Source organism: Capsicum annuum, chromosome 3 (genome assembly GCF_002878395.1).
Source record: "Capsicum annuum cultivar UCD-10X-F1 chromosome 3, UCD10Xv1.1, whole genome shotgun sequence".
In the NCBI taxonomy this organism is placed as follows: Eukaryota; Viridiplantae; Streptophyta; class Magnoliopsida; order Solanales; family Solanaceae; genus Capsicum; species Capsicum annuum.
The window spans coordinates 32,260,295-32,275,998 of NC_061113.1; the positions used below are offsets into that span (position 1 = coordinate 32,260,295).

Below are 15,704 nucleotides of genomic sequence, written 5' to 3' on the forward strand. Positions count from 1 at the left end.
TAATGATAAATATGCATTTAATTTTTGAAAATATTTATAAATATTGAAGAAAAAGATAAAAATATAATATCTTTAAATTGTGAATAATATAATAAAGAAAAATATCAAATTGAGGAGGGGTGGAGGTGGGTGAGGGTAGAGAAAAAAATATTTATTTTTATATTTCATTTAGAAATAATATCATGGTTGATTTTTTTTTTTAAGATGATAGAATTTAACATGTTTGAACAAACACTACAACATAAAATATTTAAAATATTATTTTAATATTATCCGCGCATCGCGCGAATACGTACACTAGTTTTTCTAATAAGTATTTGAGGAAGAAAGAGTCATTAGAGAAAATTCATTAAAAATATAATAAAAATTAACCAAGTATTTGGAACAAAATATTTAGACAACATCTACATAGGTTTATGAAGCTTTAACATAAGAGTAAAAATATCTAAGTCGGGATATAGTCCCGACAATAGTATAATACGGATAATCAAAGTCTAATAAAAAGGAAATCATATGATTTCAGAAAGATGAAGGGCTCACACTTGTTTAAGTTGTTTCAAGAAATTCTACTGTTGCATCGAATCACGAGAGAATACCTCCGAACCTACATCATGAAATGATGTAGCGCATTCGAAGACGGTCAGGACGACAAGTATTGATATGTGACTCAGGGGAAGGGACAAAACAATTTATAAAGCAAGTCATAAAATCTTAACACAAATCATAATAGAAAAGATATGGAACAAGCGATTCAAAACATAAGACATAACTATTTATTAAAGTTTGATTCTGAACTATGTAGTTTCACTGATATTAGGTAACTCACTGGCTATATGAGTTCGGTCTTTACTCAACCTACGTGGCCCTAATACATGTTTGTCGCAATTGAGATAAACATTATTTAGTCATTTTATAGAGGAAAAAACATCATAAGATTGTTTCATTAATGAGCGAACTATCCCTATGTCGGCATATCCGTTCATATAATCGTACATCATTAGCCTCATCATTTTGAAGGCTTAAACACATTTGAATACCCCTTAAAGGTTAGAGATTTCAAATGTAGTATCAACTTGTACAAAATCAAGGGATGTTGTAATTTACTTCTTTCACGAAAATCAAGTTTAGAATAACAAAAAGTGAATTCATAAAAGAGATGAGTTCTTGACTTCCGCATGTCCCAATATAATATCATAATGAGAAGATTTCATTTTTCCAATATAAATCTCAATTCTCAAGTTCAATAACGATTTAAAAGCAATTTTGTGGAAAAGGATTCACAAGGTTAAGTTAATTTCTCTTTTGATTCAAAACCTTAGCATACAAAAGTGATTTTGAAAAAGGAAATACAAGTTCTTGATTTCACATGTCCATATCTTAAATTCATATTGTGGAGGTTTTGTAATTCACGTAATTATTTCAAATTCCCAAATTCAAACGAGGAATAAGGACAATTTCATAAAAAGGATTCCCATATAATCATTCCCAACTTTAAATAATAAGTTACATATATAATTAGAAAATCATTTTGTATAACTATATTGGAAAGAAGATTGTTCAACATAGCTTTTGATGGAAGAAATTTTGAGAAAAGCTTGAGTTTGAGCCTTGAATCTTGAACTCTAGGTGTTCTTGCTTCTAAGGATGTGTTTGGGAGGAAGAGAACGAGGGATTTTGGAGATTTCTATGAGTTCAGGATGATTTTAGGATTACAAAATGGATTGAAGAAGTTACATTGGGTGAAAGGACTAGTTTGCCCCTGATTTAATAGGAGAAAATGAATTTTCAGTTAGGGAGGTGTGCTCCGTGTTGCGTAGCCCAATGTAGAGGTTGACCGGTGATCTCACAGCTTAAGTTTCGCCCCATCGCCCAACAAGCAGTTGGGATATTGCCTCACTAAAATGCCCATAGCTTTTTTCTCCGAACCTGAATTAACAAACGGTCAATGGTGTTGGAAAAAAGACTCAAAAATCTTTAATTTGGTGGGTATTGAGCTACATAACTCATTATATTCTAGGATTAATGCTCGCTTGAAGTTGACCCTAATATAAAAACTTAATCGGTAGTAGGACGTTCAACTCATCTTTGTGCTAGAGGTTTCATATGACCTTAATTCACATCCAAAACACTTAACACACTAGAGAATTTATCTAAACACGTATATCTAAACAAAAATTATTGGGTTAAGACCTAATGACCTATACACACGTAAAGAACAGTTGAAATTCTAACTCAAAAGTATAGGCATTATAATAGGATAATTAGACCCTTAATTTTGTTTCTTTAGGGTAAAGAATCCTACGAATATAATAAGGGTCATTCTCACATATACCCTTATTTTGGATGGTCTTGAATTATTATTCCTCAAAATTGTTGGTTTTTAATTTTTACCTTCAAAGTTTTAGGTTTAAAAAAGGTCAAAAAATTTGCTGACAGAAAAAAAAAAACTTTCTAGACATATGTTTAATTATTTAAAGTTGTGGCCATGCATAAATTCAATGAAACAAGTTATGCTTAGGGCATAGGTTTAGTGACATAAGTTATGCTTAGGACATAAGTTTAATGACACAAGTTATGTCACAAGGCAAAGGAAATTAAGTCACGACACAAGTTATGCCCACAGTTTAGTGACATAATTTATGCCCCAAGGCATAAATTCAATGGATGTAAGTTCAGAAATGGTCCTAAATGGGTTGATCTTGATATTGTATCCCCCATAGAAAAAAGTGTTACAAAAACAACCTTCATTATGACAGAAATTGTTTTTTAAGGTAAAGGTTCTTTAAAAGTCTTCCTCGACTAAGCAAAACATTCTTTAAAAAGTTTTGCCTGCAAAATTAGCAATGCCTAGTAAAATTAGTTCATAATTAAAAATACTTTAGGGCATAAATTTTCATTAATTGGATGGTATGAAGCAAAAATTAAAGACCAAGGGAGTCCATGGAAAAACTTGAAAAGAGTGTATACCAAACGTGTATCAAGGAAGTTGGTTGTTGCTTGGGCTTCCTAACCCAAATCACATTTGAAATCATATAAGCCCATTATCTACCCAAAGCCCCTATACACCAATAAGGGCTTTAGCAAACCCTAACCCTAATTTTTGTGGCAAACACCTATATATAATGAACAATAACTCAACTAATTTATGTTCTTCCATTGCTTTTTCATCTGCAGAGGGGTTTTGATTTGTTTATTATTTTTTTTAGCTTTTTTCTTCTTATAGTATGAAATTTTATTTTTGTGTTTTTTCAATAAAAATGGATGGGATGAAAGTAGGCAATGATGTTCAAAAACTACCTATTTGCTGAAAGGAGATTTTATTCTCCTTCTGTGATTAAAAAATTTAACCAATGGATCCTTCTGAGCCTACTCTTTTTATTTTATTTTATGTTTTTTGAATGTTTCTTTTCTTTTTTGTTGATTTAAATTATTATTTTTTGGAAGTTTTTTTAATGTTGAATTGTTTGTGAACCATTGAAGTGATGAAATCCGATTCAGGAAAGTACATATGTCGATCCCAAAAATCATCCAGACTACAATTATCTGATCAATGGTTCACTTCCTTTCTTTTTTAAAAATAAAATAAAATTCAATTATGTGGTTCAGAACTAATATTTAAATGAAATTTCAATATTTTATTATGGATTAAGTTTAGGAATGTTTTTGTTTTCGAATATAGTTGAATTTGGTATTATTATTTGAACCAAAAGATCGTATTTGTAAATTTGTTCCGATTCAGGAAAGTTCATGTGTCGACCCAAAAAATCATTCAGACTACAATTATCTTTCAGCTGTTTGGTTTTCCATGTTTTGTAAACTTGTAATGATTCAATTGGCTTTCAGTTGTGTTTAATCTGCAGATACTCTCCAATTCCAAGAACGAGAGACCAAATAAAGACAAATTTCATGGCCAGTGAATTCCCACTGGTTTAGAAATAAGTGTGCAGATTTTACCAGTTGGACCTATAATTAAAGAGCAGCAGCAACAACATAACATAAAATCTAAATAAGGACTACAAAACCATGATTAGTATTAGTATTATGTCATACACCAATAAGACTAAATGTTCTAAAAGAAAGAACACTATCATCTGCTCGCTTTATATTTAATTTGTGGCCTTCCTATCTGAAGTCTTTACTTGGTAATACGAAGCTGTTGTTTGCAAATAGCATCTTTATGTGTCAACGACAAAAAAAAAATAAAAAATGGAAAGAAAGATAGTAGAACACGTGCACTGGGGTCGCTCTGAAAAGAGAATCACAGGCTGAGAAAATGTTACTCACTGATCCTTGTAAACAGAGACATTGTGTAAATGAACCTTTTCTGGATTCAAATGAATCCATGTAAACAATCATTGTCGAACTAATAGTAGTAAACTCTTGACAATTGTGAATTACAACCTCTCTATCTTCCAGATTGTTTGAAACAGGATAGCCTGTCTGCTTATGACTTTCAGCCCCTATAAAAATGGGGCTTTGATTTTCTTGAACTAGAATTTCTTTATTCATTATACGTTCGAACCTCTACATGCACACTTTTGAGAATAAAAGTCAGTTATCTGTCTCCCGATTTCTGCTCTCTACCAATTCGTGGTAAGACTCTGGCATAGGTTGCCCTAGGCGTAGCTGAATGCACACATGAACAATATTGGGTGCTGCCTCCATGATTAATTTTTCTGCCTCTTCTGCAACTTTTACTGCATCCCTGGAATATTAACAACCAGCCCAAGTGAGATCAGTGACGGAATTACAAGAGAGAACATGGAGATCTGACGGCACGTGTAAATTGGACTGCTTTTAAACTGAAGTGTTTTGCGTGGTTCTACCTAATCAAGAGATCAGGAGGCATTGAAACTTCCACTTGAAGTAAAACCTGTCCTTGCAGCAGATGTGGAGTTACGCGCTCAACAATCATCTTCTGTAAACCAATAAAAAGTATCTCATGTCAACATGCAGCAGCTTCATGATCATTATAAATCATAAAGGACGGGATGAAAATGGAAGGAAATTAAGTTGGGAGAGGCTCGATGAATCTTGGTGATTATGTCATCTCATAAGCATACCGAGGTGTAAAGTGTTAATGTGATCACTCAATAGACTGTATATGCAGCAAAAGAAGGTGACATATGATAACTAAAGTGTACGAAAGGATCCAAGAGAGTAAACTACGAAGCCTCATGCACACTCCATTATCCAAATCGAAAATGCCAAACCAACCTTCTCTTGGGGAAAAGGAACCAAAAAGAAAATCTATAGAGATATACCTGCGGAAAGCTTGTAGATAAAATGCTGCAAACTGTATTTTCAATGTCTGCATGCTCCAATGAAGAATGTTTTTCGGTATCACCCATTATGTTAGTACTCTGCTGTTGAAACTCAGCAGTCGGTGGAATGTGTATCGTTGATGGTTCTACAAGTTGGAATGAACAATGTTAGCCAGCAAGGCAGCAACAACGATCAAAAGAAAGTTAACCCTGCAATTGCTGTCAATCTTTTTATGATGACAAGACTGCACCGCATATGACTGCGATCACTATCTAATCGTAAAATGGGCCAACAACTTGATATATACCTAGTCCACGGCTTAAGGTCCCTCAACTACCCCCAGTGAACACTCAGAAGAAGTGAAATAACCAACCATGTTCAGCATTCCGAGTTTTGCAAACAGTATCCGTTTTCCTCTTTTAAGGTAGTTGTTTGTTTAGCATTTCCCAGCACTACTATAGACAAATTCTAAGCCTACATTAACACATGCAGATGTGAGAAAAATCAACAGTACCTATGTGTACAAATACTTCAGCTATTTCGGGATGTAACCGCTGAATTTCGCGGCTGACATTTTCCCCGATCTCATGTGCAGCACTCACACTAGAAAAGGGGTCAACCTGCAGACAGGAATGCACCTTAAATCTGCCTGACAACCTCATGAATAAATAAATGTTGATAGGGGAATATCTCTATGATGAACTACTTCACATAACATGCAAACTACCTCAACTATAACATCAAGATAGAGATATGAACCAGCCCTCCTTCCTCTCAGGTGACTGCAGCCCTGCAGAGGTCAAAACAATGTTTACTCATTGGTGTCATTCCCAGAAAACATCACACAAACAAAGAAGTAAACAGGAGGAACATGGGCATAGTGCACAAAAACAAGATGTTCGGTCAGAAATTTAAGTTTTCCAAACATTCATAGTAGAATAGAAGAAACAAGAGTAGAGCACGTGGAATATTGCGGTAAAGGAGATGACAAATTTAGTCCACAAGCAATTGAATATAATCTGGAGAAGTGTGGAAGCGATTGTAATGCAGTACTTTAAACTACCTTCAACACATGTTTCTCAAATACTCAAAAGCATACATGATTAGGTGCTTGTAGTCAATTATTGCTGCTTTCTGATACCAATATAAATTGACATCAAGTATTAATCATGTAAAATGCTGCTTGTTCACAAAAGCAACTGCAGTTAACCGTATATTTGTTTTTTCTACTAGGACAATGCTCAATCTGACGCGCTAAGATAAGGACCCCAATCCCGGTTCCTTCTTTTTCCATCTTGGAGGAACCTTCCAGTAAAGACACACTAAGATTATTTTGCACTAGTTAGAATCAGAACGGAATCTTCTTTCTGACTCATACTCTATCCTACCTTTGGTACAGTACATTGCTAAATTAATTGATAATTGGGATAAAAACCATTAAGGGGTAAATAAGTAGCAAAAGGTGACAAGTACGTGCAAGAATGGAATTGCTGACAACAGCATCAACATCAAAAAGACACAAAACTAAGTTGATAAGTTTTACATGAATAAAAGCCGAGGAACAAAAATAACATCGTCCTCCTAGCAAAAGAATGACTTGCCTTGACTCCGTCAACTTGTAGAATTGTGCGCTTGAAAGGCTCCAGAGTATTAGAAGGAATAGCAGCATCAACCAATTCCAAGACACTACAGTTTTAGAAATGAGCAAACTATGTAAAAAAGGGATTGACACGATGATCAAGATAAAACACCGGTAACCTCCACATAAAGCAGATGAGATAACATTAATCTCTGAAACACTATTTTACAGACTGGCAACCAATTGACCACGTATGGACATACACAAACTTGCAAATCGTGAGTTGGAAATCTTTCTAGAGTGTCGAGTTCAAAAATAAGTTAAGGCGAGCTGACCAAAAGATAATCTCTAGTACATCTAATATCAATACTACCTGTTAATTTATCATCGACTCAAGGACAACCACTTCAACAATTTAGTGCACACTGAAACCCAAAGGGGAGATCCATCTTACTTTCTATAACAGAAACACATGCTTTTAGTTGCTAATGAAAGCAGATTCAGAGACTAGACAAATCACACACCCACCCCCAACAACAATCCTTAGCCTTAGAAACTACTCCAATAAAAGGGATGAAGAATGAATGATTTATTCTTGTTATTCAAGTATCCAACCAACAGAGAAGAGATGAAGGTTTTCGTTTATCATCCATTTTTGTCTTCAAACATAGGCTCAAATCTATACAATTTTTACAAAAGAAGAAGATGATAAGGAAGGAAAATTCAAATTAGCTCAGTAATTGGAAGACATGCCTCTGATATCCAGATTCAAGTCCAGCTTTCATGATCATGCCTGCAACAAGCAGCCCAGCAAGTGGATCCAGGATCTTCACGCCAAGGATAGAACCACCTAATTTCATGAAAAGTTCAACTTAAAGAGTGAGACATCTTCTAATCAACCACATCCAAAGTTCATTGAGTTGATAAGTTGGTACCAACTTATTTCAATTAAAAGACTTGTCTAGCTTTTAGATAAGACACCGACTTTAACTAGTTGACTTGGATTGGAATTAAATGTATAATCAATTGCCCATAGAAGGTCAAAAACTTTACACTTTAGCTTTTGGTTATGGAGGTCTTTTCTTCCCATTACAAGCATAGACTTAACACTAACAGACTTTCTCGTAGCTTGATATTGTATGTACAGTCCAAAATGTTGACTTGAAATGGTAGTCAATTCCAAAGTGTGAGGAAGTTTGAGCTTATTTCAGATCATCGAATTTTTGTTACTAGATCCTTGTAAACATCAGAGGACACAATAATCTCTTCTAGTTTTTTAATATGGGTGGTACTCAGATCTCTTGCCTCCACCTCGACTAATGAACTGGCAGCCTGTCCACAGCCCACAAGTAGAGCTTATCAAGATGACCCTGCCCACCAAGCCTATACATACAATATCTTGACATTTGGGTACAAGTACATGTTGCCTTTATTTCATAACCAAATGAAACTGCCTAAGGTGAGGATCCAAGACTAATGGATAAAGAATTCGGTGGTACTTTTTATTGATCATAAATAGCTTGTTATCGCACTGTACTCCTTTTGGAAGATCAGCTCTTAGATACGAAAAATCAAATGATGAAGGGGGACATGAAATGTCGTAGTACTACAACAACTGTAAATAAACATTCCTCCCCTCTCTGACTTTGATCGACTTGCCCGCAAAGCATCTTTTTTGAGAGAAAAGGTCCGTTTAAAATAGTATTGCACCCCTCCCCAGGACCAAAGATTTTAGATTAAGAACTAATGAAGGGCAATAACTTGGAGCTGGTCTAACCTGACCCCTGTAAATAACTTACAGCACTTCCTAGATTTTCCTAGCTCTTTAGTTAAGACAGAAGCTACTAAGTACTAACCCCTATTTTGTGACCTTAAAAGAATTATCCTTGTTAGCTTTTGCATCTTCTTGATGCCATTTTAATGAATATACTTACTGCATCAAAAAAATACTAAGAAGGGCAAAAAGTGCCAACAATGTTAATGAGATGAATCACTAGACCAAGTTCATGATCTAGATTCCTCCTAAAAATGACTATACAACAACAACAACATACCCAGTGTATTCCCACATAGTGGGGTCTGGGGAGGGTAGAGTGTAGGCAGACCATACCACTACCTCAGATGAAGTAGAGAGACTGTTTCCGATAGACCCTCAACTTAGGACCAATAGCAGCATAACAAACACAAAACATAAATGCATATAAACTAGTATGGTCTGCAAAATAAACTAACACCACTAGCCATAAGATAATACTACAGCCACAAGATAATACTAAAAACTATATATCCGAAACCATAGACATCACTCAACACCACGAACAAGAAACTGCATACACAAATAAAGAACGCTCCCCTATTGTTACCGACGCACTCTCACCCCCCAACCCTCTACCCTATTCCGCGTCCTCCACACCTTCCCATCAAGGGTCATTTCCTCCGTAAGCTGTAACTGCTCCATATCATGCCTAATCACCTCCCTCCAATATTTATTCGGCCTACCTCTACCCCGCTTAAAACCATCCATAGCTAGTGTCACACCTCCGCACTGGAGCATCAGAGCCCCTCCTCATCACATGCGCGAATCAACGTAACCTCACTTCTCGCATCTTGTCCTCCACCGAGGCCACTCCCACCTTCTCCCGAATAATCTCATTCCTTACCCTATCTAGAAATGACTATAATGGTATATAAAACAAAAGGGAAAATTTTCACCACCAACTTAAAGATCAATTTGTTAATCATACCAGCTATGAAAATATAAATTGCTCTTGATTAACCATGATGATAGTAATCATTATAAACTTTTTCATAGTCAGGAATATATATTATTGCATTTCAAAATTGCACGATGGCAAAAAAATTACTTATGCCCTAATAACTAAAGATAGGTTATGAACACAAATTTACTTTATCCAAAAAAAATACAAAAACGCATCAACTATTATACGCCAAACTAATCATACCACTCCAGAATACATATTAGCATTTCATGCTTAAAGGCAATCCATTAGACACAACTTGTCTGTTTCTCAATGATACAGTTATACAAATCAAATGGTGAAAACTCGTGTGCTAAAAGAAAAGATTTAAACTCTATCCATAATTAGGTAAAATTTGAGTATAAAGGTCATTACCAACCCCTATCAGAGCAACAACGGAAGATACTGCATCGGCACGATGATGCCAAGCATTGGCTTTCATTAGCCCACTGCCAACCCTTTCTCCTGCTCTTTTTGTTATCCAGTATAATCTACAGGAGAAAAATATTAGGAGCATAAATATAGGAACAAACTCACAAAAAGAAGAAACTAGTTTTCTTAGAGAAGACTCAGGAAACCGCTGGAAGAGGGAGGGCTTTACAACTTTGTCCAAGATGTTATTTGTGTGGACAGCATGCCGAGACAATTAACCATCTGTTTTCACACAGCAGAATCACCAGCCCGCTATGGGATATGTTCATTAACTTAGGGGAATTATATGGACAATAGCAGGAAGAACTTTGGAAGTTCTAGCAAGCTGGAAAGAAGGGAGGAACTGTAATACTAACAAAGACAAATAGAAAATTATCCCAGCAAGCATTTGGTGGACTGGACAATGTGGACGAAGAGGAATTCTAGATGTTTTGAAGACACAAGTTGCACTCTACAGAAGATTAAAACGAATTGTACTTCCATTTTTGTTTTTGGTGTAGATCTGAATATATAGATGATGATGAGGCAATCCTAGATGTGTTAGGTTCTTTGTAAGTAAAACAAGGTTGATGTAAAAATCCATTTTGGTTTCCAGCGCAACACTTGTGTTGATGTCTATATATATACAAAAATATGTTACCATTTCCATTAGAAAAAGGTTTTCCCAGAAAAGATAAATCAAGGCTTTTGTAGACACATATTCTACAGATGTCATGGCAATACTACCTGAGCAACAACAACAATATACCCAGTGAATTTCCACAAGTGGGGTCTAGGGAGGGTAGTGTGTACGCAAACCTTACCACTACCTCGTGGAGGTAGAGAGACTGTTTCCAAGAGATCCTTAACTGATAAAGAAATGGACCTTGGGCCTAACTCAACCTCAAAAGCTAGCTCATGAGGGGAGGATTGCCCAAGACCATATAAGTAGTAGACCAAGGACCCTTTAATCCACCGATGTGGGACTCCAACAACTAATAATGAAAGCAGCGCAGAGACTACACGAAACAAACAATAACAGCAAAATAATATGGTACTCAAAACAATAAACAACATATGACAATAGATATCAAAAGCAAGAACTACAAGAATTCGACCAATACTGCACGACAAACTCGGGATTAAGTGATTTAAATAAGTGAAAATATACATTATTTAACCGTAGTTAAGTGATAGTTGTGTATGTTTAAACACGTCATGGATCCATGATAAACGCCTGGTGCAGGCAAGTATTTACCCAAACCCGGTATCCCACCTATACATAATACAATAGACTCCTCCTTGAGTACAAAAAAGGTAATACGTATATGGATATACACACATACATGCGGTGTGATACACATATTTCCTTAAAAATAGGTGCTATTGGAAAGTATGTACTCAAGCACAACAGAAACCCTGTGAATTACCCTTTCTTCTCAAATCTAAGGTTCTACCTGAAATTCCAATATAAGTCTTTTAATGCTAAAGGGAAGCAGAGATCTCCTCCGACAGTACGTTCCAGCAATCACTACACAGAAAGCTTAAGAGAAAATCTCACAAATGTATGGTCAGTCACCACTCTTTTGTGATAGTATAGAATGAAAATGATGCTTAGTCGGTATTTCAATAGAACTCTGCTTATATTTTCATTTATTTAACTAAACCAATATTTAAACATATATACCATATTGACAGGAATAACCCCAGCACATCATACGGCAAGGGAAAAAATAAAGATTGTAACGGTCATTCCCCATCTCATAAAAGGATAGAAAAGGGACCAACATCTTTTATTTCTTCTGATAGCAGGTGAAAATGACACTTACGCTTCTTTAACAGCTATAGAGAGTATAGTCACATTCAAAGCAAGGACAGGATGATCCATATCGATTCCATGGTGATGACCGCTATGATGTTGCTCGTGCAGGTGCAGATGAGACTGATTAACAACTTCAGGTGCTGCAGACCACAATCCCTACAAGAAATCTCTCAAAAATTTGAAAACATAGACTCCTAGATATACCGAATACCAGCGATAGACACATACCAGCAGAACATCTAAAGCATGCCATCCAATACCTCCAGCCGTAGCCAACAGCACACCAGAAATTCCAAGAGCTCCAAGAGTCTCAAATTTACCATGTCCTGTTCATATAAAATGAAAAGTTAGCAGAAGCATGATTTGATCAGATAATATTGTGGCTTTATTACGTAATCTGGTTAGAATCCAAATATTGTTACCAAACCGAATTAGATTTGGAAGAAACACACAAGAAAAGGAGTAAGGAATACAAAAGAACATTACCAGTTTCAAAGAAAAAAAGGAATAGGAGTAAGGAATACACAGAATCAACAGGGTGGAGGAAAAAGGGAATCTGAACAGTAATGGTTACATTGAACTGTCTTTAACTAACGCACGCTCCACTATGGGAGATAAGAAGTACGTGCATCAATTACAGCTCCATCCTTCTGACTTAATATGATATTCTTTCTACTTTGGGAGGGCTCAAACCATTTGAGCCAATTTTATTAATAAGTAATATTATAGTATACAACTTCTAAAACTTTCAAAAATTCAAATTTATTAAATATTGATACAAACTTTGATATGATAATTTCTCTATCAAACTATCTTACGAACCACCACTATCTTACAAACCATCAGTTTGATGGTTTTTCTCGACTAGAATATGAAATATCAGTCAAATTAATATTTTAAACTCTGCGCTCGATTAAATATGTGTCAAACAAATATTAATAGAGGGAGTACATGCTTCTAGAGTGGCCTTCTGCCTTCCACTAAGTGGTAAAGTTCAAGGAGCCGATGGTGACAAGATTCATATTCATTGATAAATATATAAGATGTGATTTAAGATTCATGTCTTGTCAGCTCTATTACAATATCCTATCTTAATTACATTTTATCACATCACCCATGGGAACAAACCCTGTCCTTAGTTGACTAAATCTAATTAGGTTGGAAGCTATTACATTGTGCCTACATATCACAGAATGAAATGCAAACACAAATTAAAAGGTAAAACCATGTAGAACAAGTGATGCAAGATCAAAAAGAGTAAAGTGTAGATACAAATAAAGAGTGACCATAAGGATGTTCTTTGTCCTTGGGAACCATTGCAGCTTTAAATGACAGCAATGCCACACCACTCAGAACCTGCAAAGACCATAAGATGAATTAGAAGATAATGTTTACAAAGTTGAATCAACATCAGTCTAACCTACAGTGCAGGAGCGGATGCAAGTGTAAGGTAGCAGGCCCATTGAACCCACTACTCTCAACTCCATCTCTATATGCACAGTTAAAATTTTGTTCAAAATATGTATTCATATGGATCACTTCATACAACTTCATCTCTCTATCTATATAAAGCTAAAATCTTTTTCAATTATATACTTATGCTAAGAGCAAACCCACTATCACAAATTCAGTTCTTTTATAAACCAATAATCAGATTTTTTTCTAGCTACAACGCCATACCCTATGTATTCCCACAAGTGGGGTCTGGGGAAGGTAGAGTATATGCATACCTTACCCCTACCTAATGGGGAAGGTAGGTTGCTTTCGAAAGACCCTCGGCTCAAGTAACACATAACAAGACAGTTTGAAAAATACAATACAAAGGTAGAACAAACCATAGCAAATGAGACATGGCAAATAATAGAGAAAGTGTAACAGACCATATAGGGCAGAGTGATATGATAAACGAAGAACAAGAAACAACAGGTAGTATCGGTAATTGAAGAACAAGAAACTATGAGGATAAAGCTAATTCTATCTTCCCACCAAGCCTACTCTGTAGGGAGCGAGACAACCCCCACAACCTTCCATCATAATTTGTGACCTCCATATCCTCCTATATAAGGTCATGTCCTCGGTAAAGTGAAGTTGCATGATGTCCTTTTTAATCACTTCTCCCAGTACTTTTTCAGCCTACCTCTACCCCTCTTTAAACCCACGTCAACTTCTCACACCTCCTTACTATGGCATCCGCACATCTCTTCTTCACATGTTCCAATTCACCTCTATTGTCAAATGGTCAATAGAAATCACGGGAACAAATTTGGAGTACATTTTATAGATTAAAGCTACAACAACAACAACATATCCAATGTATTCCCTCAAAGTGGGGTTTGGGGAGGGTTGAGTGTACGCGGTTCATACCTCTACTTCAGAGATGAGGTAGAGAGGTTATTTCTGATAGATACCCAACTCAAGACAAAAACAGTCTAGACAAAAGACGTACTATAAGAACAAAAAATAATAGGTAGTAACAAAACAACATATAGTAACAGAAACAAAATGACCACAAAACAATACTACAATCGATCAGTCCAAAACAACAAACATCACAAGAACTCCAAGACCAAGAAACTAACATTACAACTTTTTGTACGGACAACAAGAAAAAGCACTCTACCTACTCGCATGGACGCAGTCTTCCTATAAACCACAAAATAATAGCATGGTAGTAACAAAACAACATATAATAACAGAAATAATACTAGCACAAAATAATACTCCATTTGATCTACCCGAAATAACAAACATCACCAAAACTCCAAAAACAAAAAACTACAAGCGTAGCACTACGATTACTAGTCCGGACAACAAGACAAAGCACTCTACCTACTCGAATAAACGCACTCCTTCCAACTAACCTCCTACCCTAATTCACATCCTTCACACCTTCCTACTTCATCATGTCCAGTCTAATCACCTCCCTCCAATATTTCTTTTGGTCTACCTCTCCTTATATTATACCCTCTAATTTTATAGATTAAAGCTAAGTAGAAAATAGACATGACTAGATAAACGTACCACGTCGGAAACAGAATGGGCGGCATCAGCAATAATAGCGGTGCTTCCAGATACATAACCTGTAAAAGCTTTACTAGCAGCTAGGCCAATATCAGCAGCAAGTCCAAGCCGGAAAATCCTCTCTCCGTCTTTACCAGACCGAAGATCATGATGAGAATGTGAATCGCCCGTATGCCACCTCCTCTGAAACATAAAACTCCCATTCACAACATTTCTAGCTGATGAATCATCATCGAATTGGAAATTGTAGTTGTGGTGAATGAGAGTTGTTGTTGTTGTTGTTGTTGATGATGATAGTGAGGAGATTTTTCGTATTCGATTTAGATTGTTTGTGATCAATCTAGCTACTAACATATTGATGCCGGATGATGAAATTGGGGAATTGTGAAATGATGTGAAATACCGCTGAGGAGTTGTAATTGGTTAATTACCCACCCATTTTTGCCGTTGAAAATTAGTCGTTTGCCATGTGCACGAGAGAATCAGATACTTCCGCAGTTCGCTTGTAATGCAAAAACTAGAAGCTTTGTAGCTAATAAGTTTCCTAAAATTTTCCAAGCTGCAACTATAATCATGTACGCACTCGTTTTCTACAAAAGTTTGAATCTCCAAAATTGTAAACAGGTGTTCAATAAGCACAGTAAGAAGTGAGGCGTTCAGAACCTATTTTATTTTAGTAGAGAAACTAAATTGATATAGCGAGCTCATGCTAGTGTAATACTACCGATTTTGTTTTATTTTACTTACCCCTGTATTGAAAATAAATGTTTAGTCAAATTCAAAGACCAAAATCATTATTACTAAAGTCAATTTAGTAAACACATCTCTAATTAAAAAAAATAAATTT

The 15,704-nt window shown here is 35.7% G+C and overlaps 1 protein-coding gene and 2 non-coding genes across 3 annotated transcripts; 2 read left to right on the forward strand and 1 right to left on the reverse strand.

Annotated features, from left to right (window-relative positions):
• The first annotated feature begins 3,270 nt into the window (after positions 1-3,270).
• LOC124897474 lies at positions 3,271-3,371 on the forward strand. Its single transcript, XR_007054192.1, has one exon. It is a non-coding gene; the product is annotated as a small nucleolar RNA R41 (small nucleolar RNA).
• Positions 3,372-3,472: 101 nt separating this feature from the next.
• Positions 3,473-3,553, forward strand: LOC124897479. Its single transcript, XR_007054196.1, has one exon. It is a non-coding gene; the product is annotated as a small nucleolar RNA Z155 (small nucleolar RNA).
• Positions 3,554-4,247: 694 nt separating this feature from the next.
• LOC107863998 (metal tolerance protein 2) lies at positions 4,248-15,552 on the reverse strand. The gene is made up of 12 exons (XM_016710234.2): positions 14,858-15,552; positions 13,123-13,192; positions 12,065-12,162; positions 11,844-11,992; positions 9,979-10,094; positions 7,598-7,694; positions 6,867-6,951; positions 5,993-6,055; positions 5,780-5,885; positions 5,265-5,410; positions 4,827-4,918; positions 4,248-4,705 (listed from the first exon to the last, which is right to left on the reverse strand). Exons 1-12 carry the CDS (start codon positions 15,209-15,211, stop codon positions 4,552-4,554), a joined length of 1,530 nt encoding a protein of 509 aa, XP_016565720.1. The 5' UTR covers positions 15,212-15,552; the 3' UTR covers positions 4,248-4,551.
• Positions 15,553-15,704: the final 152 nt, after the last annotated feature.